The sequence below is a fragment of the Pyrgilauda ruficollis genome, unplaced genomic scaffold, assembly GCF_017590135.1.
Source record: "Pyrgilauda ruficollis isolate IOZ18807 unplaced genomic scaffold, ASM1759013v1 scaffold52, whole genome shotgun sequence".
NCBI classification, from domain to species: domain Eukaryota; kingdom Metazoa; phylum Chordata; class Aves; order Passeriformes; family Passeridae; genus Pyrgilauda; species Pyrgilauda ruficollis.
Genome location: NW_024526822.1, coordinates 4,690,416 through 4,717,111, shown reverse-complemented (window position 1 = coordinate 4,717,111; position 26,696 = coordinate 4,690,416). Strand labels below are relative to the sequence as shown.

General features: G+C 43.1%; 1 protein-coding gene across 1 annotated transcript in view; it reads left to right on the top strand.

Moving 5' to 3' along the window:
* The window catches only part of ARHGEF12 (Rho guanine nucleotide exchange factor 12), a 70,374-nt gene that overhangs the window by 5,964 nt on the left and 37,714 nt on the right, over nt 1-26,696 (top strand). Inside the window, exon 2 of the mRNA XM_041480565.1 lies at nt 26,153-26,179. Coding sequence (XP_041336499.1) covers nt 26,153-26,179 — 27 coding nt within the window. The remainder of the gene's footprint in view (nt 1-26,152; nt 26,180-26,696) is intronic.

The window sequence follows — 26,696 nt, the reverse complement described above, 5'->3', positions numbered from 1 at the left end:
GGAAGATAAGCTCAGCCTCTTGCCCTGAGCCTTTATCCTCCTGCTTTCCTCTTCCTTCCCTCTGAAAATTAGCAGTTGGAGATTTATTAATGAATCCCATTTGTATTATCCTCGTGTTTCCAGTGGATCTATTGCTGTAAAAATGCTTTTTGTAGCATTACAGATATTCCTCTGCCTAAGCACTCCCCCTGATATTTTATCTGCTTTGAGATAAGCAGATTTTCCTGTGTAAGGGATGTCAATAGCACTAAGAGAAAATAGATTTAAATGCATATTTTCAGGTAGGTGATGCTGTGTTCTGTGGCCCTGCTCTGGATAATTATTAGGTTTAAAGAATAAAAGTCTTAGTTCATGTCTCAGCTTGATTAAACCAAGGGTCAGGAGCCTGGATGCTGGTAATATCTCAACATCAGAAGAGAGGGCTTAAAATAAGGACAGGAGAAGCAGCAGCAAGGGAATTAGTAAAATGAAAAGGGATGTAAAACGTGCAGTGTTTGATTAAGAATGCAAAGGGGATAAAATACAAGACAGGATACATACAAAATAGTAACAGCACACTTAGAAAAAGACAGGAAGAAGCAACGTTTACTCATTTTTCTTTGAAAAGAAAACATGTAAAAATAAATACATTAAAATGACAGGAAAAAACAGCGTCCTTATGTTTCAAATGTAAGCATAAGTATAAATAGTAAAAGCCAAACAAACAGTGTTCAGCCTGTGACATTCACAGATCGTCTGGATGTTTTGTTATCACCCTGCATCCTTTCCTTGAGGATTTTCAGTGTTGTGTCTGTTTGACTTCTGAGGCCCATGGGCAGGAACCCTTTCTTGCAGCCTGATGGTAAATAAGAAACATTTCTGTTTACATTTGTTGGCAAACACTTCAATGTGATCCTGTGGGGCTATTTTAAGCTCTGTTTTGACAAGGCTGAAAGGTCTGGCCTGGGATGTTCGGTGGCAAAAGCGTTTCATGGAATTGCTGTGGCACTGGGAAAGCAGATGGGAGGTGGGAAAGATCACAGCACAGGTTTCTGTACTTGGAATAATTCTGGTGTGATGTGGGTCTTTGTCCTGTCCGTCCCTGGGATGCTGTCAGCTGTCCTGGCAGGAGGGGCATGGTCACAAGTGGCACTGGGGCTCAGCTCTTCCAAAAAATAAACCTTTTATGGGCAGGGAGCAGGGTTGGGTAAAAGTTGAACTGTGTGAATTAAGCAGCAGGGCCTCTCTTGGTGCTACAGAGGAGTTGAAATGTTAAAAACCTAAGAGAGAATCTCCATGTTCTGGCAGCTCTTGGTTGCTCTCAGTTGGCACAAGAACTGTGGCTGCAAGGGCAAAACTCGAACTGGTTTTACTCCTGAGCTCCTGAAATGTGTTTTGGACATTTTCAGGGATGTTGGTGGGAATCTGAATTTTGTTCAGGTGCTGTTCCTTATTGGATCTGTGAGTAGCAGCACAGTTGACTCTTGTCTGTGTGAGCAGCTGCTCCTGAATTTATTTGCAGGCGGTGAATCCTGGTTTGTGCTTTCACGTGCAACCCTGGGTGACTTCCCAGGTGGAATCAGTAACCTAAGAAGAGTTCAACACTCTTTTCTAGAGTGAGCTGCAGTGCTGGAGAGGGGCTGGAAAACTCAGGTGGGACCTGGGTTGACCTGAGCAAGCATTTCCCAGTGTGGAGGAAAAGCCCCATGTGTTTAATAAAGCACCAGACTGATGTGAGACGGGCGAAGGACTGGGAGTCCACCACTCCCATAAACATACAAGCTTCAACCTGCAGGCTCACCTGAAGCATCTGATGGCTGCTTGAAAGTCTTTTTTAGCCTGTTATGATAGTGGCTGTTGGTGCAGCTTCTTGGCAGCACTTCAGACAAGGCGTCTCCTCCGAGTGCTCCGTGCCACAGAGGCACCGCTGCCTTTCTGCTGTGCCCAGATGCAAAAGAGGGCTCTGCCCAGATCAAAGCTGCCAGAAAAGTGATGGAAAACGTGGAAAGGGAGAGAATTAAAGGAGGGAAGCCATAACGAGCCAGCAGAGAAAGGAAATAGGAAAAAGCTGCAGTGCAAGACAGGAGAGATCAATAGGAAGTGAGCGAGAGGGAGAGAAATGGGAGAGCTGGTGGCAGCTGCCAGATAGGAGAGAGGTTTCCTGCCTCGCTGAGCTCTGGAGCACACGGCAGCCCCAGGGCCAGGAGCTGCTGCTGGAGGGCAGAAAGGCCTGAGAAGGCAGGGCTGCAGCTCAGAGTGCTGGGCAGGACTGCAGGAACACCTTCAGAGCTTGTGGCTCTTGAGGAGGCTGCTCTGGTGGCAGCAGCTCCCATGTTGGAGCTGTGTCCTGATAATTCCTGCTCTTCTGGGGACTGCCTTTCAAAGCTGCTGCTCACAAGCACGAGCACAACGTTGTTTTCTGCTCTGTGTCAATAGGATTTTTTTTTTTAATTATAATTATGGTGGTGTCCTAAATGAGGCAGTGACCTCAGCCAAAAGTGAGCTGCTGTTGTGGGGATTTAAAAGAGGGATTTTCCCTGCTGCTGCAGATCTATCCTGACTGAAGCAGCAGCATCAGCTCTGGCAAAAATCCAGGGGGAACTGCAATAGAGGAGAGCGAATTTCTATCATGTGGGCTTGCTAAATGTAAGGATGGGGGGGAATCCTCGTGTGCCAAGGATAAAAGAGATCTCCTGGTGCTGAAGTGCAGCTGGCAGTTTGTTCCTGCAGCCTGTCAGGAGGCACCAAATGATAGGCTGTGGTTTGCCCTGTGGTCTGGGGAGTGGAAGTGGTTCCTGTGGGCAGATCTGATCTGAGCAAAGCCAGCACCCTCCCTTGGTGGCTCTGCCTGGGGAAGGTGCTCTGGGATCCTGCACAGAGCCCTCTGCAGTTCTTGTGGCGTTCGCTGTGGTGGGAGGATGTGTTAAGGGCTGCAGGGTGCCCAAGGGTGCACCTGTGCAGTGCTGCTCTGCCCTGAACCATCAGCAGTAAAGGCAAACACCTTGTAATAATTCAGAAATAATGATTAAAAGAGCAGAGCTCTCTAGATCATGACTCCCTAGAAATATCTGGATTATCTACCTAGATATCTGATCTCTAGTTTTAGACACTTCAGTGCTGGGTGATTTGATATAATATTGGGAATTGGTAAATATTGTTTGCCAAGCACAGCAGCCCCTTTGAGTACAACTGAAAGCCCCAAGTTTTACACTCTGGTCACTCACATTATGGAAAAAGCTGTGAGAATGAAATAGTGAGGGGGAAAAGGGAGGAAAAAAAAAAAAAAAGGCAAGCACATGTTTCTTGCAGTCTGGAAAGCTGTAGGAATGTTGGTGCTGGCTGTAAATGCTGCACTGGTGTTTACTTTGGATGTTAACCAGTGCAACTTCAGCTGAATGTATGGCACAGCAAGGCCTGACCTCCTCTCCCTTTCCCTTCTAGCAGGGAATTATCAGCTCTCGCACTCACCAGGGACATCCAGCAGTGCTTTTTGGTGTCTGCACCTGCTCACCCTGTGCCTCGGCCTCCCTGCTGTCACAGGGCACCTGGTCGTGCAGGCACAATCCCAGGTTTAGGGCAGGAAAACCCATTTTTCCTGGCAGGGTGGATGGCACTGCCTGCCTGGGGGTCAGCAGGAGGGGACAGTCCCTGGCTGCTGCTCTGGCATTCTGGGGGAGGCTCTTCCCTCTCCCAGGAGCAGAGAATTAAACTTAGCTGGGAGGGGGAGAGGAAACAGCTTTGCAGCAGTTTTGGGCTGCTTGGAAAACTCAAAATCCTCTCCCTGGAATTCAGCCAGATGAAAAGAACCTGTCCCTTCCTACTCCCTTTAAAAAATTTTTTTTTATTTTTAATTTTTTAAATTTATATCTGTTTTCATAATCATCCTGGCCCTGCAGCTCCTGGGAGGTGGCTCAGCTGAGCCTCCTCACAGGAACATCACAGCAACTCAGAATCTGCTGAAAATTTTTGCTCCATCTGTCGCTCTCCATACCCAGAGAAAATGGCTCCTTCAGATCTCCAGATTGATTCTTGGGATGCTGATGGGGTTTGATCAGCAAAGGTCTCAGGAAACTTAAAGTTTACACTTGAAATAAGTTGGTTTCTCTGTTTTGTTTTTTTTGGTGGAAGAATCTGGCTGTGTTCTGGCCCTGGTAATCCAGGCACAATCCTTGGGAATATATATTATATATATAATTTTGTGGAATATATTCCCCCCAAATAAATGTTGTTGTAGAGTGTATATAGGGATTTAGGGTTTTCCTTTCTTCTGTACTTTTTGTTTAATTAAATGCCTTTTAGATCAAAAAGCTTTCCCCAAAAGAGCATTTCAAAGAAGGAGAAAAATAACAAAGAACATGCAAATAATGAGGTAGGGTTTGTTATTCTTTTTTTCTTTTTGTTAAATAAAAAAGGTAGTTTGTAATTGGTTGTGGGGATGAGCACAAAGGGACTCTGGGCACTTCAAACAAGGACGATGATTTGTTTATTTAAATTGTAAATTTCATTGTGAAATCTTGTCATCTTCTCCCCTGAGTTGTATTTGGAGCACTTTGCTGTGGTAGTAAATTAGAATAAATGTAAAATACAGCAAGGAGCTGTGTGGCAGTGAGGAGCCCTCTCAAATATCTGAGATTTTAGGGAATTCTCTCTCAGTTGAGCTGAGGTTGGTGGCAGCATCCCTGGATCTGTTCCCCAATTCCATGAAAATGTGCAGGAAGAAATGCCCAGCCGCAAATGAATTTTCTCTTGTAGGATCAGGAGCTGCCTGGCTCTCCCCCTCTCGCTCTGCTGCATCACGTGGAGATGTTTGCTTTAGATTAAAACCCTTCTCTGGCATCCTGGTGGTTTTCCTGCTGCAGCAAAGACCTTGGGAGGAGTTGTCTTACTGAACTGAGAGAAAACTGCATTTCCCTCTGCTTTAATGCACTCAGCACTGACATTCTGCTGGTGACCAGGGCTTCATTTTTACATTTACAGGTTTCTTTTAGCTTGGACCATCTCAATTTCCTTAAGCTCAGCTGCTGGTTCTGGTGCTAACACAACATTTTGTTAGTCCTGTGAGATGTGGACAGCTGATGGGTGATGAATGTGTCTGGTTGATACAGAGGAAATTGGAAATTAAAAGCTGTTTGGGCATTTAGAGTTTGCCAGGACAGCAGGGAGAGAGTTGTGGTTTCTTTCAGGCATGGGTGGCTCTGATCTAGCTGCTAACAGCCAGCATAATTCAACTTTCAAATATAATTCAGCTAGGTGAGCTGTGTGCATGCTCTGCTAAAACAAATTATAGCACTTCATGTTGTCTATTTGATGATCAAATATTAACTGCAAAGCAGCCCCTGGTTAAAATTTCCCTGATTTCTGCCCTGCTGAGGAGCAGGAAGCACCTCACGTCCAGCCCAGTACAAATATATGATGAGTAAATAATAAAAAATTCAGATGAATCAGCTGCCAGGCTCTCAGAGGAGGGGCAGCGAGCTGGGTGAACGTTCCTGCTTTGGAATCTCAAACCAGGGGCAGATGCAGGAGTTAAACAATAAAATTGAAGTTAAACAATAAAACTTCCTGGCAAGGTTTGAAACCTTCCTTCCATCTCTGTGTGTGCCTTTGGTGCTGGGCTTTAGGGGAAGGGGAGATGGAGAGCCCTGGGAAAGGCTGTGGTTATCCATGGGCTGGAGAACAGAGTCAGAAATAAAATGAATTTTGGGGGATATAAACCAGTGTTTGGCTCATTAACAGTACCTGGAAACACTGGGAACTCTTAAATTCGTGTGGTTTTTGTTGTACTGAAGCAGTGGGAAAATGAGAGTGTGTTTTAATGCATTAAAAAATGGATTTGTGAGTACAGGTATTGCTGCCTTGCATTTTTACTTGGGTTTTTCTTCCCTGCTTTTTGAATTTGGGTCTGTAAGGCTGCAGGTGTGGGATGGAATAATGATAAAGCCAGCCCTGACTTGTTCTGGGGTCAACATTTTGATGTTGACCCTGTCCTTGAGTCTGTTTATGTTTTGTACTGTAAAACTGGGGTGGGATGAAATTTATGGTGAATTAAAAAGGACCTGCAAAATTCTTTGGAAAGAATAAGTGAAGCTCTGCCCCTCCCTCCCTGCTTCTTGACAAATAGTGAGCAGTTCATGGAGTTTTATAGGCCTGGAAGTATTTATTGCTGACAATTCCCAGCCCTGGAGTGAACCAGAGCAAGGTATTGAGTGCTAAATCCATGGAATCAGTCCTGTGTTTTTTCTCTCTCTCTGAATTATGACACAGATTTAACAACTGTGGTCGGTTTGCTGTGAATGAAATAGATTTTGCCTTAGCAAATGGAGTTTCCCAGCTCTCACTGCTCTCTTTTCAAATTGTCAGCTATAGAATAATTTCTTTTTTCTAATTTATGCTGTTTTGGCATGGACTCAAGTTTGCATTTAGTGGCTGGCATAAATATTATATTTTAGAGTTGCTTTGTGGGGGGGGACTTTTTTTTTTTGTCAGACTTACTGGAATTGCTTGAACTTAATTCAATGACAGGATAAGCAAAAATTTGTTTAGATGGGCTGTTCTGAGATGTTTAATGCCTTCTAAAATTGTTCATGGTAAAAGATCAAGGAAGGAAACTCGGTGACCTTTTAAATGCAGCTCCATAGAAATCATTTTCCTATGCCAGAAGTCAGCCCAGACAATGAAACTGAAAGAGGGTTCTCTTTCATAAAGGATCTTTCATGTTTTGCTTGTGCAGATTTATTTTTTTTTATCACAGATTTAGCAGACTTCACAGCTGTCTTTTAATCAGTTTCCATATTTGTACCAGAACTTTCTTATTTTAATTACTGTCTGTAGAAACCACTCAGCTGCTTGTTGGGTGACACAGTAGAAAATGATAATTTTCTGTAATTCTTTTCTTGGCTTAAATCACTCCAGTAATATCTATTAGCAGCGAATGCTCAGAGTTAAAATTCTGTGCTGAAAGTTTTAATGATTCAGTGTTCTCCTTTTTTTTTTTTTTTTTTTTTTTTTTTTTTTTCTGGGGGCTGATTTTTAAAGCACTTTGCTGAGGGTTAATGCAGCCGTGCATTAAAAGCAGACAGCTGTGGTTCAGCCTTGTAATGATTGACTCTAAGCTGGGTTCCCAGTCTGATCCTAACTTCTGCTGATCTGGGTTTTTTGCTCAGGAGGTGGGTTTTGTCCAGAGCACAGGATTTGGGTGCTGAATCATCCTAAATAATAAATTGAGCTGTATCTCCAGCAAGAAAGTTGATTTTCCCACCCACTCACTTGATCAGTTTCTCCCCTGTGTAAATCACTTTTGCTTTTTCCTTTGTGGGTAGTACTTCTGCATGTGATTTAATCTTTTGTTTCTTCTGTGCCAGCTTTAATTTGAATTTTCCCTGGCATGGTGCAGATGCTGTCCTCAGGTTTCGCTCAGTGACTGTTACAGCCCATGATTGTACTTGAAAAATTGAGGGTTTTTCTTAAGGCATTCTCATCTCCCTCCTAAAAACATTTGCTTAACTCTTATGTAGCAAAATGCTGTGAAAATTGAAAGTTTTCAGGAATTCTGACCTGTGCATTGCCTTCCCAAGTTGAATGTGCTGAATATCTGTGATATTTTCTGTACATCATGAGGTGCCACAGACTTCTGTCACTTCTTTTTTAAAAAGGAATTCTGGTAGCGATGTAAGGCAGAATGGCTGATCTGAGCAGCATTCCCACTTCAATTGTTGATCTCCTTCTTTACTGCAAAAACAATTTCCTCTTTCTGTACCTCAGTTTTTTGTTTTCCCAGCTAAGTTCCAGTAATTGAAGGAGCTGAGGTAATGGAGGGCTGGTCTGGGTGAAGCAGTGGGTTTGGAAAATGATTGCTTTATCTGCTCTAAGCTGTGCTTCATCTGTCTCCTCTGACTTGCAGAAATTCCTGAGAGGAATTTTTGAGAGGAAAGCTGCTGTGTCTTTAACTTCCCCTGCCTCTTATGTAACCCAGCATAGCTGGGATACTCACATGAAATATTAACTCACTTCTTCATCAGGTTGTGTCCTGCTTTCCATAAAACACATCCAGAGTACCCAGAGAGGAAATTTCTCAGTCCTTTGCTGCTTGTGAGTGGCTGAGAGCAATAAAAGGTTTTGAGACAACACACAGACTCTTTTTCTCTTTTTTGATGGAGAAAAGAAAATATAAAATTCCCCACGCTTGATTAAAGTGCAATTCTGTGCCTCTAACACCTTTATGGGTTTTTGTGGGGTGTACTGACAGAGCAGGGCTGGATTTTTGGCTTGAAAAGACTCAGGTGTTTCTCAGATGTGTTAAAAGGTGTAGATCATTGGGTGGACTCTGAGTCCTTGCTGAAATATGTCAGATTTCTTACATTTCTTCTTGTCTGTACTTTAATATTTACACATTCTCTCAAAAAGAAAAAAAAAAAAAAAAACAACAACCCATAGCAGTCTTCTTCTAGTTCCTGTTTATTTAGGATGTGTGGGATGGACTTTGTTCCTTCACATAAAACAGGAGAAATGAACATTCTGAGCCCAAAGAAAAAGGAGAGAACGAGGGTCAGTGCTAATGTAAAGCTCTGTGGAGTATTTGGATATTCTGATGGGGGAACTGGGCAGCCATTCTCTCACTGATAATTTTTGTGGCTAATAAAAAGTGTTGGAAAGTTTTTAATTTATTGATGTGATGTGTTCTAATATTAGGGATTCACTGGTTAAAAATGCCCGTGCCCATCTATCCCATATCCTAGTGGTGCCTGCATGGAATTCTTTGTCCATAACAGATTTTTTTTATCCATACATGATTGAACTTCATAAAAATTCTGGGCAAGGTTTGAGCTCTCTAAACTGCAAATATCACATCATGGAATCCCAGCCTGGGGTGGTTTGGAGGGACCTTAAAGGTGATTTTGTCCCATGGGCAGGGACACCCTCCGCTGTCCCAGGCTGCTCCAGCATGGCCTTGGACATTTCCAGGGGCAGTTCCCACATCCCAAACAGGATCCTGAGAGTTTGGTGAGCTGAAGGCTGAGGATTTCCTGGCAGGGCTCCCCCAGCCCTGCAGGATGGGATGCTGAATCCTCCTGGATCCTTTCCATGGGGTGGGGACTCTGCTCCTCGGGGAGCGTTTGCCTCCCAGCCTGTGGAGCTCTGGGAAGTTCTGCTTTTCCCAGGCCTGCTCCTTGCTGGGGGAAAGGTCTGGAAATTCTGTGTAAATATTTACCAAAGCCCAGCCTGAGCAGCACAGAGCTGGGATTGAACGAGGAGAGGAGCTTTGCAAGGAGGAGAGAATTTCTTAATCAATATTGGGAACCAGAATTGCTGTTCCTTGTAAAGAGAGATGGAGCACAGAGATTGGGAAATTCTGGGATATTGAGGCTTGGAACTTGTGTGATGCTTTAGAAACACTTAATTTTCATTAATTTTATTATTCTTTATTCTAAATAGGCAAAGACAACTCTCTAAATTGGGTTGTTACCATAGCCCAGCCTGAGCAGCACAGAGCTGGGATTGAACGAGGAGAGGAGCTTTGCAAGGAGGAGAGAATTCCTCAATCAATACAGAATATTGGGAACCAAAATTGCTGTTCTTGCAAAGAGAGATAGAGCACAGAGGTTGGGAAATTTTGGGATATTGAGGCTTGGAACTTGTGTGATGCTTTAGAAACACTTAATTTTCATTAATTTTATTATTCTTTATTCTAAATAGGCAAAGACAACTCTCTAAATCACTACTTATTCCTACCCCATCTTTCCCATGTTCTTAGGAGAGATTTCTTTTTTTAATGATGTATTTTTTTCCATACTTTTTCCTTATCTTCCTTTCCTGCTGTTGTCCAGGACTGCAGAAATCCCCGTGGATTTAAACCAGTGATATTCCATTTCCAGTCCTCGCCGTTTCTTGGCTATCTCTTAATTTCTCCTAAAAACCTGATTGCATCAGACTTTCTTGCTTTTTATGGTCATTTTTTTTTTCCCCTCCTCCAAATTGTTTTCTTATTATGTCCTGTGACTGAGTGTGCTGGGGGAAGGAAATCTGGGAAATCAGAGTAGGAAGCAAGATAGAAGCTTCCATTCCTGAATCTTTCTTGTTTTTACATTGTTTCCTGGCAGCTGCCTTGGTTTGCACTTGAAAGGGATGTATTGTGTTGCTTTCTCCCAAAAACTGTTGATAAAATAGAAATAAAAATTTTAATCCTGTAATTTTTCTAAAGTTAATTATTTCCATAAGCAAAAAAAAAATAATTGCAGACAACAGTTAAGTCTTACATGGCTGTACCCTAAAGTCCTTTTTTTAAAATAATCAATGTTTTTCGTGATGGACTGAAATTTCGTTTGGGTTCTTCAAAGTCTGTTTGACTTCTTTGTAATGAAGAGGAGCTGCAATATCCATTTCTGACCCTTTTAAGCTTGTTTTATGGTACAAATGCATTTATTCTCCCAAGTGCTCATGCCAGCAACAGAATTGTTATGTTTCAGGGAATTGAAAATGTCCCTTCTGAGTTAAAAGCCTTGAAGCATATTCCTTTTGTATTCCTGCTTCCTCCTCACTGACTTTAATGACTTCAACTTAAATGTTTTGCATAAAAATTTAAAATGGATGAATTTGAGGTTTTTTTTGTCAGGATATTTATGTATATATATATATTTGTCTGTGTGTATATATATATATATTTATATATATATATGACATAAATACATATGTAAAAGACATAAATATGTAAAATGCATAAATAAATAGATAAAATATATCAAATAATACATAATACCCTATAACATTTTATGTATTTTTATGACTGCAAAGCAACCTGCAACCTTAAATTGGTGGTAAGGGTAAACTGAGGCAGGCAGCTGGGAAATGTGAATTTGCTCTGTGCAGTGAAGGAAATAGGAAATATCAATGTTTTAACCAAAATATCCTTCAGTAAATGAAGGTTTATTGGTCTGCCAGATTGTCCCATCTGTGTTTCACTTGATGATGAGGAGCATTAGGGAGAAAAATGTGGAAATGCTTGATTTTCAACTGTAACCCAAGTTTAAAAATACCTCTGTTTTGACACCCTCAGCAGAGGCTGTTTGGTGCATGTGATTCTCACTCAGGCATGAATAATAAACTGGGATTTTCAGCCCCTTTTCCCTGGCTTCATTAACTCTGTGATTGCACAGTGGTCAGAAACCCCAATATTGATCATTTTTTCCCCTTGTGCTGCCCAAGGATTGCGACAGGAATGTTCCTGCGAGGATCTGAGCTCATCCTGGCCTGGCTTTCTCCTTCCCTCTGGTTACCATTTTCTTCTGGACAGCTGACATTTCCTTATTTGTGAAATTCCTAGAAAATTGAGGAGCTGGGCAAACGTTTCAAAATAGGAACCAATGAGACGGAGCCCTCTGCTATTTCAAAAATGATAATGCATGCCACTGGGAAAGGGAGAAGGATGGAAAATACAAGTTCTGGCTGGGAAATGATTGCATGGAGCAGGGAGATGGAAGGGTAGGAGTTGATTTCTTTGGCTTCCTGTCTTCTGGGTAATTGCAGCCTTGCTGCAGTTGTGGCTTGGAGATGATGTTTGGTACCAGCATCCGTTGGACAGGCTAAAAAATTTGGTCATGAGAACTGAGGAAATGCAAAAAGAAAATCGTTCTTATTCATATATTAAAGTGGTTTGCTGCAGTTTCATTTTTTAATAGGCCTGATGATTTGGGGAAGGGAAAAAAAAAAAACGGAATTTAATGAGGAGGAGGGTAATTCAAATCAAATCACCAGAAATGAGTTTGGTGGAGTTCTCTGGGGTTTATGGCAAGGACTAAAATAGAGATCTTGGTTTTGCCCTGCTCTGTCTGTACGTGGCACTTTGAGTCGTTAATGGAGAGCCGGAGCCCGGGGCGTGCTCGGAGCCCTGGGAAGATTTACATTAATCAAACACAAACAGACAGTGTAGCGTGAAGAAATTTCTATCCCGCCAGCACCGCTCCCAAACTTCATTAGCTTATTGGGGCAGAAAAAGAAAACAGCCCCTTCACCCTGCAATCCTTCCCTGGGGCTGCACCACTCCAAATCCCCAGAGCCCCCCTGGTTTGGCTCTGAGATTGTCTGTGCATGGCAGAGAGGGGCAGCCTTGTATTTGTGGGGTGCCCAGATGAAGGAATGATGATCTGACTCCATGTTCTTAGAAGGCTAATTGATTATTTTATGATCTATAATGTATTAAACAGTATTCCACTAAACTATGCTAAACAATACTGAAAGGATACAGACAGAAGGCCAAAAGATACTAAAAACTTGTGACTCTTTCTACAGCCTCTGTTCATGGCAGAGAGGAATTTTGTATTTGCGGGGTGCCCAGATGAAGGAATGATGATCTGACTCCATGTTCTTAGAAGGCTAATTTATTATTTTATGATCTATATTATCGAATACTATGCTAAACTGTACTAAAGAATACTGAGAGGATACAGGCAGAAGGCTAAAATATATTAAAGAAAAACCTGTGACTATCTTCTAGAGCCTCTGTTCATGGCAGAGAGGAATTTTGTATTTGCGGGGTGCCCAGATGAAGGAAGGAATGATGAATCTGACTCCATGTCCTCAGAAGGCTAATTTATTATTTTATTATCTATAATATATTAAAGAATATTATACTAAACTATGCTAACGAATACTGAAAGCATGCAGACAGAAGGCTAAAAGATACTAAATTAAAACTTGTGGCTCTTTTTAGAGCCTGGTTGTGATTGGCTAATAAGTAAAAACAATTCACATGAAACCAATGAAACAGCCACCTGTTGGTAAACAACCTTTAAACTACATTTCAAAGCAGCAAAACACAGGAGAAGCAAATGAGATAATATTGTTTTCCTTTTTCTCTGCGGCTTCTCAGCTTCCTAGGAGAGAAATCCTGGCAAAGGGATTTTTCCAGAAAATATGACGGTGACAGGGCAGTGCTGCCTTCTCCCTCATTGCTGCCTCCCCCCTCCTGGAGCCACCCAGAGGTTGTGGTTCCCAGGCTCTGCTTTTCCAGGTGCCAACGCCCGGAAAGCCGACGGTGCCCAGCGTGGCACAGCGTGACCTGGGCAAGGCTGAGGGGAAAATCTCAGTGCCCTCTGCCAAGCCTTTGTTCCTGTGCCTCGTGATGCAGCTCCTTGGATCAGTGCTGGGATTTCCTGGTGGGAAAGCATACGAGCATACATTTTTATATAGATTTATATATTAAAACTAGATATTTTTTATATATATATGCACATATATATACATATAGATATATATACATATTTACATATATTATATACATAATATATATTTTATAGAATATATATATCTAGATATCTTCATAAAATTATATATAATTTAATATCTAAATCTTAATAGATTATTCATTTTTACAATATCTATATTATATATATTTATTATAATATTTTAATATTTTAATGTGAAGTTATGTATATGCACATATTATATATAATACATAATACATATTAATATATATATAATATATGTAATAAAATATAATGTAATAGGTGCTGATATATTTTTATAAAATATATATTTATATAATTAATGTAAATATAAAATATTATTATTAAATAAAGTATATGGAAAATATATAAAAATATATATATTATATTTCCATATATTGAATATAAATATAGATAAATATAAATATATAAAAATAAATGTTTAAAATATATAAAATACATAAAAATATATGAATATATATAAATATATATATGTATTTATATAAAAAATATATATGCATACATTTATATGCACGCATACATATACACACACAAAACAAACCTATCCACCCACCACACATCCATAAATATAGAAATATAGATATATGTTTTCCCGCCCCCCAGGACAGCTGGAAATGCAGAATTTTGCTGTCCCAGCTCTCTCCCCGTGCCCGTGGCTGATGCTGCCGGGAGGAGGTGGCAGAGGGGAGGGGGAGTTCCTTCCCTCCCCCGGTGGTCGGCGAGCAACCCGCGGATGCCTCCCGAGGATTCCCGAGGAGGAGCCTGAAAGCACCGGGAGGCTTCCCGAGGTTTGGGATCTGAGCTCTCCCTGCAGACAGGGCAGGGTTTGGGATCTGAGCTCTCCCTGCAGACAGGGCAGGATTTGGGATCTGAGCTCTCCCTGCAGACAGGGCAGGATTTGGGATCTGAGCTCTCCGTGCAGAGAGGACAGGATTTGGAATCAGCTCTCCCTGGGGACAAGGGAGCATTTGGGATCTGAGCTCTCCCTGCAGACAGGGCAGGATTTGGGATCAGAGCTCTCCCTGCAGACAAGGGAGCATTTCGGATCAGAGCTCTCCCTGCAGAGAGGACAGGATTTGGGATCTGAGCTCTCCCTGCAGACAGGGCAGGATTTGGGATCAGAGCTCTCCGTGCAGAGAGGACAGGATTTGGGATCACAGCTCTCTCCTGCCATGGGTCTTTGGGATGTCCCTGCTCAGCTGACTGTGCCGTGTGGAACAGGTAACACAGAGCCTTTGTTCCTATTCCCTGAGCCAGGAATACCTGCCTTGGATGCAGAGCAGAGAGAAAGGATTTTTCCTTTAATATCTACTGGAAAAAAGGGTGGGAGGGAAGGTTTGTCTCCTTTTTTTTTTTTTCCTTTCATCTTTTAATAGCTGCTGTGTGAACCTGAGTTACTCCTTTGTATTTCTGTTGTGAAAATGGCCAGTTTAATGTGTTTGCTGTGAAAATCTGTGTCTTGGTGTCTGAGCTGAAGAACAAAGGTTTTGACAGCCTGGAAAGATGCTTTAGATGTAGATGCTGGCAGCACTCCCTTCTTTCCATTTCCCAGTAATTCCATACCAGACCTTCCTCTCCAGCCACAGGGAATGTGATTTTTGATAAGTTGATATTTTATGCATGTTGATGTTAAATTAGCTGCTGGTGCTCAAGCAACCATCTCTGAGTGGTTTGGGTGGGGTGGGGTTTATTTTTCTGAATACATTTCTCACTGATTTGTTTTTATTATTTTATTTTATTGTAAAGTGTTCTAAAATTTAAACAAATTGTATCAGTCACAGTGATGATGTGGACATTTTTGAGGCAGTGTTGATACAGTGACAGCCATCAGCATTGAGAGAAAATGCAGTGTTTTGTACTAATATAGGAGGTTGTGATCTAGAAAGGCTGTGAGATGCTGAGGGATTTTGTTGTTTTTTAAAAATATAAACATAAATACAGCCAGTGAGGGCTGGCAGTTGTCATCATCCTGCATGATGAGGGGGAGGCACCAAGAGCTGAAGGTGTCACTGAACCCAGTGGGGGAGCAGCTCCAATCTGGCATTGCTGTTTCTGCTGCCTTGGTTATCTCCATACCCCTTCCACATATCTGGGGGAATTTGCTGCACTCACCTTTGAGCAGCTGGGAGCTTTCCTGAGTAAATATATGTTTGGGTTTTTATTTTTTTTTTTTTTCTCTTTTGCTTGTATTTTTTATTTATTTTACGAGACCCAAGAGGCAAATACTAATACAAACACATCCAGAGGCCTATTAATAGCTCTGGGTTTGACTCACAGGCTGTTCTCAGGATCTTGAGCCATTTTACAAGGAGCTTCACTCCTGGATTTTTATCTTCCATTTTACAGTGGAAGATACAGGGCTTGATGTTGCTGAGAAATCCTAATCCTGTGTTCTGCTCCAGTCCTTGCCAGTCAGTATTTCTGGATTTATGCTGTAGTTTAGATGGAGGGGAGATGAAACGGGAAGGAGCAAAGCATGCCACAAATGCCTGTGTACATTTTTTCCCTCCTCATGCAATGTGTGCTATGTGCATCTTTCCTCTTGTGTTTTATGGGCCAGAGCTGCATTTATGGCAGAAATAATAGTTTTGCATATCCCAGAAGCCTCTTTCTTTTTCTTAGGACCATTTAAACAACTGAGATAGCTTCAATTCCACTGTACAGCACTGCTAATCTCTTTATAGCTCAGCTGACATCACGTTTTCTTTTTTTGGAAAACGGCAATGTATGGTGGAGAAACTTTCCACGGATGCTTCTAAAATCTGAGGGAATGCTGGGACAGAAACCCTGCTGGGAGGTGTGGAAGCCAGCAAGGTGAAATGCTCATTTAGTTACATACTTGGAATTTAGGCTCAAATAGTTTGGTTGCCCTTGGTGTTTGTATCTACAGGAGTAAAACTTGAGCAGAATTAGCTGTGAAGGACTGAGAGCTAAAAATACACTGTACAGGTTAAGCAACACTGTGGTAATGATTTCTTGATTCTCTCCATGCTGCAGCTTTGCTTTGTAAAATTGTGGATCCAATTTTTCCTTTGGTGTAAATTAAGCCACTGGGAGCACTTTGCCTTTGGGTGGTTTTAGACATATTAACTGTAAATTAGTTTATGGCAGCTGGGAAATATTTAGAAGCTCTGCAGAGGTCAGAGGGGTGGATGCTGTCTGCACATCCCATGCAGAATGGGTGTAATTTGGCCAAAGGTTCATGGCTGAGTGGGAGAAGGGAAGGCAGGGCTGGAAATGCTTTTGGGTTGAGTGTCTGCTTAGCTTTGAACTCATAAACTGCTGGTTCTGATGAGCAGGCAACTCTTGGTTTACATTTCCGGAGCAGTAAAGGCACGTGAACCTTTAAAACAACCTAACGAGGGCTGAAGGGAAATTTAGATTAAGACAAGGTGCCTGCTGACCTCGTTTGTCAAAGGAGTAACTGAATGAAATTTTTGGGTTGTGCAGTAGGGCAGACAAACTGATAATGCCTTTGGAATGTGTAAATCCATGGGGGAAGGTGCTGCTGATGTTGTCAGGTTGTAGCTACATCTGTGTGAGGGGAAATCACAGAATCCCAGGGTGGTTTGGGTTGGAAGGGACCTTAAAGGTCACCCACTCCCATGGGCAGGGACACTGTCCCAGGGTGCTCCAACCTGGCCTTGGGCACTGCCAGGGATCCACCACAGCTTCTCTGGGCACCCTGTGCCCTGCCCACCCTCCCAGGGAACAGTTCCTAATTCCCCATATCCAATCTAACCCTGCTCTCTGTCAGTTTGGAGCCATTCCTCCTGACTCTGTCACCCCAGCCCTTGTAAAGAGTCTCTCCATCTTTCCTTCAGCTCCTGGAAGGCCACAATGAGGTCACCTCAAACAATCCCAATTCTCCCAGCCTTTCCCCATTTTGAAGAATCCCAATTCTTCTCCAGGCTGGACAATCCCAATTCTCCCAGCCTTCCCCATTTTGAAGAATCCCAATTCTTCTCCAGGCTGGACAATCCCAATTCTCCCATCCTTTCCTCTGCTCACCTTGGTAGCCACATTGAACCAGGCAAAGCTGACAAAGCTGAGGAGCACAACAGCTTGACCTTGTCACTTGTTTTAAAACATCTTTTACACACAGGACACGCAGTGGAATAATAAATGTCTTATTGCAGGTTGTTTAGTACACTCTCAGTACTTCCAAGCCGTGGAGGTGTGGTGTTCCTGTGCCAGGCAACTGCACTCACTCCCCAGAAATGTGAACTCTGGGCCAAATACTGCTCTGTGCCTCTGAACCTTGTACATATATTTGCAAAACTTCAAGCTGCCTAATTGGAGGCAGCGTTACGCTATTTTGAAAGCTACATTTCCAGTTGTATTACGTGCACTCTGTGTTGGGGATGGTTTTTTTTTTTTTTTTTCTCTCCTCCCTTTCTAATTGCTGTCTTTTGCTGTTTTTAAGGACTGTTTCCACACCAGGCTCGTTGCTGGTTCATAACAACCACAAGCTGGGTATGGCATTAATAAGGAACTAGGCTTGGTGCCTAATGAAATGCAAAAACTGCTCCCCACGCTGGGGCAGCACGAGGGATCCCAGCCCTGGGTGTGTGTCAGGTGAAAGCAAATCCCATGGCACTCCACAGCTTTGGGTCTCTCTGCTCTGCTTAGGACAATAAAATTGGTTTATTCCTTGGATTTTTTGGGGCAGTTCCCTGGGAAGCTGCTGCAGACGCCATGGAGGAGGAGCGGTGCTGCTGCCACCGAGCCAGCTCTGCGTTGCAATTATTGGCAAGCAAAGCAAACATTTCATTTCCCTGTAATTAGCTGCAGTTTAGGGAGGGCAGGTTAATTTGGACTCCACGCCCTGTCTGCGCAAGAAACCCCAGTGCTGGATTTGATTCTTTCGGGCTCTGGGCAAAGGGGTTTGAAAGGATTTTTCAGAAGTGAAAGCTGGAGGAGTGAATCACAACAAACGTGTTCTACCCCTCTTCCTTCCCTTCTTCCAAATAGCAAAAGCTCAGGATGCAAAGATGGTGTGAAAATATATTTATGATATGGTGTGAAAATATAATTATTATATAAAATTGGATATTTTGGGGCTCTTCTAGTGTGGCCAAACCACATATTTCAGCTTTTTCTTGCTACGGGGAAGCTTGAGCTCTCTAGGCCTGGGAATATTTGTCTATGGCCTACTTCAAAATAAATAAATGAGTGAGAAAACTGGGTCATAACTTCTGAAATCACAAGCTTGACCTTTCTGCTGTACCTGGTCACTTGTATTAAATGGGTCATGCAGTAAAAGCTTGGAAAGGAACAAATCCTGAATGTTTCTGCTGTGCGCTGGTTTTGCGTAAATTTTTGTCATGATAAATTTTCTGGAAGCCTTTTTAGAAAAACACTTGGCCTCTTTCAGCATTTGTGGTGTTTAATTTTTTCCGTTTCGAAGCTGTCAATTTTTTCTCTCCCAGAGGTGAAAACAGAGATTCAGTAATTTGTAAGCAGTCACGTTGGGAAACCAGTAGGAAATCACCTGGGATTTGGCAGCCTCCATTCCCCACCAATTTCTGAGCGGGTTTTGTGCTTGCTCTGAGCTACATTCAGTGGCCAAACCTTACCCCTGCTACTCAAATCTTGCTTTTAGGCTGAATCTAAAGGCAGCATTAAGGAAACATGAGCACTCTGGTTTATTTATGTTCCCTCCTGTGCCCCCTCCCCAATTTTCATTAGCTTGGCTTCTTCCAGCCTGTTGTAGGGATATTTAACAATAAATGGCCTTGTGTGACAACTTCAGGGCCTGCAGAGGGAAAGCTGCTGCTGCTTCTGAGCCTTGGAAGTCAGTCAGGAGTGGAAGAACAGCTCTGGCTGCTGGAAATGTCCCTGTCCCCTCCCCTTTGGAGAGTTTCTTGGGGACTCAGAGTTCTTGCAGGGTCCTGGCCTGAGCAGCAGAGCAGCACAAAGGCCACATTGAGATGGCTGCTGGGGAAGCCCTCCTTCCTTGCCTGCCCAGTAAATGCAGCTCTTTCTCCATGAAAAGCCCTGACATCAGCTCTTGGAAAAATCCAAGTGCTTGTGTCATGGAAAATAGCTGAGGCACTTGCTTGGGCTGGGAGTGAATGGCTGAACTGTGGATGGAACTTCTCTGGAGATGCTTTTCTGCTTCCTTTTCTGAGGGACTGAAACCCTTCCCATCTCAGGGCTTTACAGGGAAGGACGTTGAGGAAAGAGCTACAGCTGGCTGTAGTAAACTCAGAGTAGCCTGCTTGTCATTTTTACAGGACATAGTATGATGATACGTTCCTGTATCATCAGGAAATTCCATGTGTGGAGGCAAATCTCCAAATTCTTGCTGTTTGTTTTATGGAGAAGATTTATCTTCGCATTCTGTTTTTCTTTCATAATTTTAAGCTGGTTTCTTTTTCCTCTTTTCTTGCTCCCTTCTCATGCTGCTACCTTCTCTTCACCCCTCTTGATGAAGCCCTCAACCACAAGAATGAAAGAGGAATCTGTATATAGTTAATTTTTTAAAGCTCAAAGAGGGAGCATCGTGTGAAGGCAAGGCACCAGTGGAATTCTCCTTCCCTGTAGAAATAACTCCCTCTTGGAGGCCTGACCCTCCCCGTCTCACAGATGGAACTTGCCAGCCTTCCAGACTTTGCTTTTTATCAAATTCATCTTAACCTACTTTAAGTGTTTTGCTCAGCACATTGGTTGCCATGGCACCAGTCCCTTGCATTGATCCATCTCTGATCCATCAGGAAATATGCTGATGGGCTCTATTGGCCACTCTGCATTTTCTCTCCTAAAAGGAAAATTGAGTGGCGTATTGTGGTTATGGCTAGAGACATTAGTGGCCTGAAAAATGATAGAATATTGAGTGGGAGGCATTTGCTGATGTTTTATTAAGGCAAATGCAGCGCTGAGGCTGCTGGGATGTTCAGGGGGCTTTGACACAGAAGGTGGTGGCTCTGTGGGCTCTCCAGTCACTTCCCTAAATTTCATGTTCCTTCTCTGAAGGCAGCACTCCTGTCCGTGAGCTGTCAGCAGTGCAAGGTCAATAATGCCAGGGAGGATTCCTCCATGAGTCACTGTGTCAGCTGTGCTGCCTCGGACTCCCACAAAAATAACACAGAGCTTGCAGTGCCTCCCTCCCTCTGCCTCCTTGCAATTCCCAAAAATCCATCCCTAGGCTCTGGCAGCTCCCAGGAATCCCATTTGGATCCCTGTTTTCCTGCTTCCTGTGCCCAATCTGTTGCCACATGCAATGGGTTTGGGTTGGCTTTTTTTAATTTAGGGGAAAACCTCAGTGTTTTCCTGAGCTCCTGTGCTTTGATCCTTGGAAAAGATGACCCAGCAGAAAGCTGATTTTCCATGCTGAGGAGAATGGAGGGGATGTGTTGGATCAGGGCTGTCCTAGGCTGGCTGATGTGCTTCCAGCTGCAGGTGGTGCCTGTGTTTTCTCCCAATTGCTGCATTTTCCCTGGATCTGCCTGTCAGGTGTGATCTGCTCAGTCCCTCTGGCTCTCCCACTGCCCTGTGCCCTTTTCCTTGGGACACAAAACTGCCTTCAGCTCCACAGAAAGGTCCTGTTGGTGCTGCACTCTCCCCTGAAACCTTTGTCAGGGCTTTTAAAATCCTGCTCTGGTGGATCTGTGCCTCTGCAACCCTGGAAAACAGATTCCCTTCCTTGTTTTTCTTTCATTCTGTCTCTTCCAAGCTGAAATTCTGGGAGTAATTTGCAGAATAGCATTTATGTCAATGCTTACCATGCTTTCAGAGCATTTAAGACCTCCTAGATTTGGACAAAAAATGATAATTTCTCTGAGTGCTGTCAGTGAGGTCCAATCAGGGTGTTGAAAATGAAGTTTAATGGATATTAAAGGAGCTGGATGCATTAGGAATAGCGCTGGAATTGTTCAGTGATTTTTTTACCCATCACCCGGGAACAGACTTCGGTTTTTCCAGGATCTCTTTGGGGATGTATGAACAAGAGGAGAGAACAATCCTGCTGAGCATTCCCAAAATCTTGAACAGCCATCCCTGGGAGTGTCCCAGGCCAGGCTGGACAGGGCTTGGAGCAGCCTGGGGTAGTGGAAGGTGTCCCTGCCCAGGCAGGATGAGCTCTGAGGCCCTTCCAACCCAAACCATTCTGGAATTCCAAGTGAGTTAAAATCACTTTTCACCAAAATCCATGGAGCTGATGGTGGCCAAAGGCTTCTCATTGACTCATGAATTGGTGGAAACCTCCTGAATTAGGATGAGATTTAAAAAAAAACAAAACAAACAAAACCAGAATTTGGGGGTTTCATCAGGGGGACTTTGAGGTAACCTTTGGTTTTCCTTTTCTCCTTCTAAATATATCCCTAAAAAATACCAGTGATCAGTCCTGGACTGTTTCTCCTCCTGAACTTGGCATGATCAGTTGTGTTGGCTGCTTTTCTTTGAAATTCAGAATTCATTCAGAGGGTTTTTTCTGCAACAAGCAACATCTTATTTAAATGAAACTAATAAAGCACTGAAGCAGCTTCTATTGCAACTGTTCATCTCCTAATTAAAGATTAGTTCTGTCAAGCAAGCAGTTTTTGGCTGTTCTCTTCTGCACGGGTTTCACAACATTTCTTACTCATCTGGGCACAAGTTGGAGTAATTTCTCCTTGCTCACAGGCTTCATTTCAGGCATGTGAGCAGTCCTGGAACTAAAGTTAGGCACATGAATAAATATTTCCAAGGTTGAGGCCCTTGTCTGAATCTAAATATTTTTCTCTTTGATCAGCTTTGGAGATAGCAGATACTTGAATTCTGGTAATATTTTAGTAGGGGAGGAAAAAAAAAAAGAAAACCCAACATGGTTATCTGGATGCTGTGCTATTTATGGTCAGCTATATTTTCAACCTCCCAAGCTAGAATGGAATGCTTTGTACTGCTGGAAGCTGGGAATCCACCCTGCTCTCCTATTTTTTGACACATTAAGTCTTCAAATCACCTTTTTCTGTTTGGCTTCAAGGTGGTTATTAGGCACTGGTGGTGAATATGTGTGAGCTAACCTGAAATCCAATGTTTAATCTATGCTGTTATTACTTGTAGGTGTATTTTCTTCACTTAAATAGATTTTTCCTAATGCAGCATGACTAAGAAGACACACTTTTAGTCATTTGATGCATTTAAATGACTCAAATTATTCGGACCCAGCATTTTAAAAACAAAATCTGCCTTGGCTTTTAATTGGTGCTGGTATTTGGGAGAGTGGAACAACTTGTTTGAAAATGTGCTGATGTTCATCAGTTATCAGACAAAATGTCTACAGGGTTTTTATCGTGGAGCCTAAACTTGCCAGCTCCTTTTGGAATTGAGGCTCCAGCTGTTCACCACACCCTGCTCTGCCTTCTTGCTGCTGTTTACAGTAGGAGGTGAAATATATTTTAATTTATGTTGTGCTGGGTGCTCTAACACGGTGAGGGGATTTTCAGGACTGCTTTCAAATTTAATATAATTTCCAAGTGAAGATCAGTTGCAGTGAAACACAGATAAACTCCTGGGAGCTCCTCTGTGATCTTTGATTGGATTTCATCCATTTTTACTCTGCTTCCTGCTGTAGTGGCACAGTGTTTGGGAAATGAGGAATGTCGTCCAGGTGGTGTTCAGGCAGGGAAATGGGAGAAGGGAGGAATGGGGTGCTGAATGCTCCCAGTAAGGATCAGTGTTGTAGCCTCAGCTCAGCTGAGTCTTCCACCTGAAATTTCTGTGATTTCCTAACTCGTGCCCAGGAATGATTTCAGATCCAGGAGGGGAGGGTCTTTGGGGGCTGGAGAGCTTCACCTTCAGCCTGGCTGGACAAAGCTCATCCTTTTCCCACTCCATTGATTTTAGGGAATACCTGTGAAGCAAAGGAAAGGCAGGAGAGGGTGGGGAGTGGTGGTTGTGCAGCACCCAGAGACTGTGCTGGGATAATTTGCTGCCTCCATCCCTGCTCCCACCGTGTCCCTGCCTCCTCCTTTGCTTCCCAACCTTCCCTGCCTCCATCCCTGCTCCCAGCCTGTCCCTGTGTCCATCCCTGCTTGCTTGGGACCAGAAGGAACCTCAGAAGCTGAGCCAAGGGGCTCCAGCACTGCCTGGGGTGGGGGGCACAGCCCTGGAATGGGGTCCCTGCCCAGGGAGGAGGATTCCCCAGAGCCAGCTGGATCCTGACCCCTTGTACCATCCAGCTGTGAGCACAGCTGTGCATTAGGAGCAGGGGATTTTGGCTCCCACCCCACAGGAATTTGATATTCACCGGTAACGTCAAAGCATTGAAAAAAAATTCCGGTGTTTTCAGCGCTGCTTTGTTTACAAAATCTTTTAAAGTTCCTTCCTAAATAATTAATCACCAGCCTAGTATAATAAGCAGAAAGGTTTTACACAACTTCTGGACCTGGAAAATAGGACATTAGTGTTTCACAGATGATAAAGAGCTCTGAACCAGCCCAGAGGTCCAGCAGTGAACTCACTTTGTGTTATCCACGAGCTCTGCCTGATGCTGCAGCAGCAGAGCCTGCAGTTCTGGGTGCTGATAAGAACCTCTGTAGGATAAAGTTTGTCACTAAAATGCTTCATTAAAGTACTTAGCAGTGGTGTTAGGGTTTTTTATGCAGCTTAGAAGTTCAAATGCATCAGATAAAAAAATGGGCGTAATTCATCCTAAGCATCTTTTCCTATCTTTCCCTGGATTCCTTTTTCTTTTTTCTTTTCTGCTTTTCAGTGATTGCTGCTCTATCTGCTGGCTGCTCAGGGTTCAGGCAGGGTTGGATTGGCCTGAGATGACTTTTGTTTGCTTTCCTTTGGGATTCAAGCTGTCTGTCCTGCACAGAGTCCTTCTTCCCTGCCTCAAATTCGTAACTGGGGGATGGGATGCTAAAGAGATGTGGCTTTGCAGGTAGAGCAGAACGAGGAGAGGATATTTCTTATTTGAATCAGAGTGGATTTCCCAGGCTTTTAAGATTAAAATAGAGCTTTTGGGGGCAGGAGGAAGGAGGATTACCACGTCTTCCCTTCAATTAATTAACTTTTTGCTGTTTATGCAATCACAGGCCCTATCTACCCCCTTAATTTGGAAGCTGCTGTTGTAGTTCAGCTAAATTCAATGCTGTTATCTGAAAGATGGCAAATGTCTTGCTGTGAATAATCATTTTCAGGAACAGGCAGACAACATTTTAATTTCCCTTGCCTAATGTGTCATCAGATGCTTGTTCTGGAGTTCCATATTAGTGCATGTTTGCACAGGGGCTTGGCATGTGGGAGCTGGCCAGTTTTGGGTGTTTCCACACTTGATGGCACAGCTCTTGTTCCAAGAGAGGGCTTAGGCTGGCTCTGTGCAGCCACTCAGGGTTTTCAGTAATGAGGAGGGAGCTGCTGGAGCTTTAGGACTGGGATTTTCCTGCCTGGGCCACTCCAGGTGGAGTTATGGAGGGGAGGAGGTGACAAGAGGAGCGTTTGGGGCAGTTTTGTGCTGCCAGTCAAGGAATCTTGGTTGGAATGGTCTGGCAAACTCTGGGAGAATGGTTTGGTTCTGGGATGGGGCTGTTGCTCAGCTCAGGATCACAGAAATGCCACCTCCAGGGATGGGCACTCCAGACCCTCCTGGGCAGCCCCTCCCAGTGTCCAAAACCTTTCCATGGAGAAATTCCTGCTGCTGCCCTGCCTGAGGCCCTGTATTATTCACCCTTATGCCAAATGTTCTACCTTTCACTAATTTGGGAGAAGATTCCAAACCCCCCTTGGCTCCAGCCTCCTTTCACCTGATCCTGGCTTTGGAGCTGTTCACGGGATTCACAGAATTACAGAATTAATTCACAGAATCACAGAACTCACAGAATTTACATAATTTACAGAATTCACAGAATTCACAGAATCACTGGGTTGGAAGAGACCTCCAAGATCATCGAGTCCAACCCAGCCCCAACACCTGAACTCAACCCTGGCCCCCAGTGCCACATCCAGGCTTTGTTAAACACACCCAGGGATGGTGACTGCACCACCTCCCCGGGCAGAACATTCCAGAACTTTATCACCTTTCTGGGAAAACTTTTTCCTGCTATCCAGGCTGTATTTCCCTTGGTGCAGCTGGAGGCTGTGTGCTCTGGTTCTGTCAGTGCTGCCTGTCCCTGAGACAGAGCTGCTGCTCCTTGTCCCTCTCCTGTTGTCCTTTTCTAATCCAGACTTGGGGACTGTTGGTCATTAAGAAATCAGTGTGTTTCAACTAAAAACATAAAATTTAAAAATAAAAGGTCATTTCTTGCCCTGATCACCTCTGTGGTGTTTGAGTTGTGTGGGATTGAATTTCTTCCCTCTAATCCCTCACCCCAGCACTTCCTGAAAAATGTATATAAATAGGAGAAAATGCATGAAGAATAATTATTTTATACATAGGGGGAAATTATCAGCTATAAACCACCTGCAGAGCCTTCTTTCAGAACAAAAAGTGATTTAAGTTACCTGTCCTTGCCTTACACAGCTCTAAATGTGTGTTTTGCCTTCCTAGTGAAGGATCTAAAACATAAATGGAGCAGGAATGGAGCTGAGCTTGTGAGTCTGAGAAGGAAATAGTTTTGTTTATGAGAGTACAAGTTTTGGGGCCTCAAGCTGGATGGCACCACCTGGTTCTGTCAGGAATTCAAGGGAAAAAAAATCCTGGATTCATAAACCCCACGTTTTCCTCAGTTAAAAATACAAATATACTTTTGTTCTCCCTTCAGCTTTGGATTTGTTGCTTTTGTTATCTATATGTAAAATACTACTTGGAATAGGTAATTTAATTTCAACTTTGTTGCACTTGTCTCGAAGATGGCAAGTTCATGGAGTTCCATGAAAATAGAGATGGTTTTTTGTGAAGGTACCAGAGAAGTGTAAAATAACTGTTTGTATTTGAGCACTAATGTTGATATAAAACCTGATATTGAAAAATAAAAGTTCATTGAATTTCTTTTTTTTTTTTTTTTTTTCAGGTTTCCTCTCAAAAAACCTTCGAGGTGAGTTCCTGAAATTTGCTTTTTTGTCTGTATTGTAAATTGTACTGCAGCATTTTTGCAGGGGGAATGCTTTTAAAAGTTAAAAAAAAATATATATACAGACACAGCTTGTAGCACGCATTACAGATGTGAGGAAATCAGTATCCAGATGGGGATAAGGTGCCAAAAATAGATTTATTGGTGGTGTCCTTGGCATGGGGTGACCATTTGCACTCTGTGACATGGCTGGGGCTCATCTTACCTGAGATTTGAGATGGTCAGGGAAGGAAGGGGACACTGTTGTCCCTTCTGGGGAGATCCTAAATCTTTAATTTTGGCATGCTGAAATATTTAAAGTTTGCTGGAAGAGTTAAGATTTCAGGAGGGTTTTTTCCACTAAATTTATTTGGCTTTTGAGATAAAATATGGGCTGATGTTGAGTGATAAAGAGAATGCACTTGCTGTTACCAATTCTGGAGGTTACCAGGACTGTTCCTGGAGCCTTGGATCCACTCCCAGAGATTGCAAGGGAGATCAT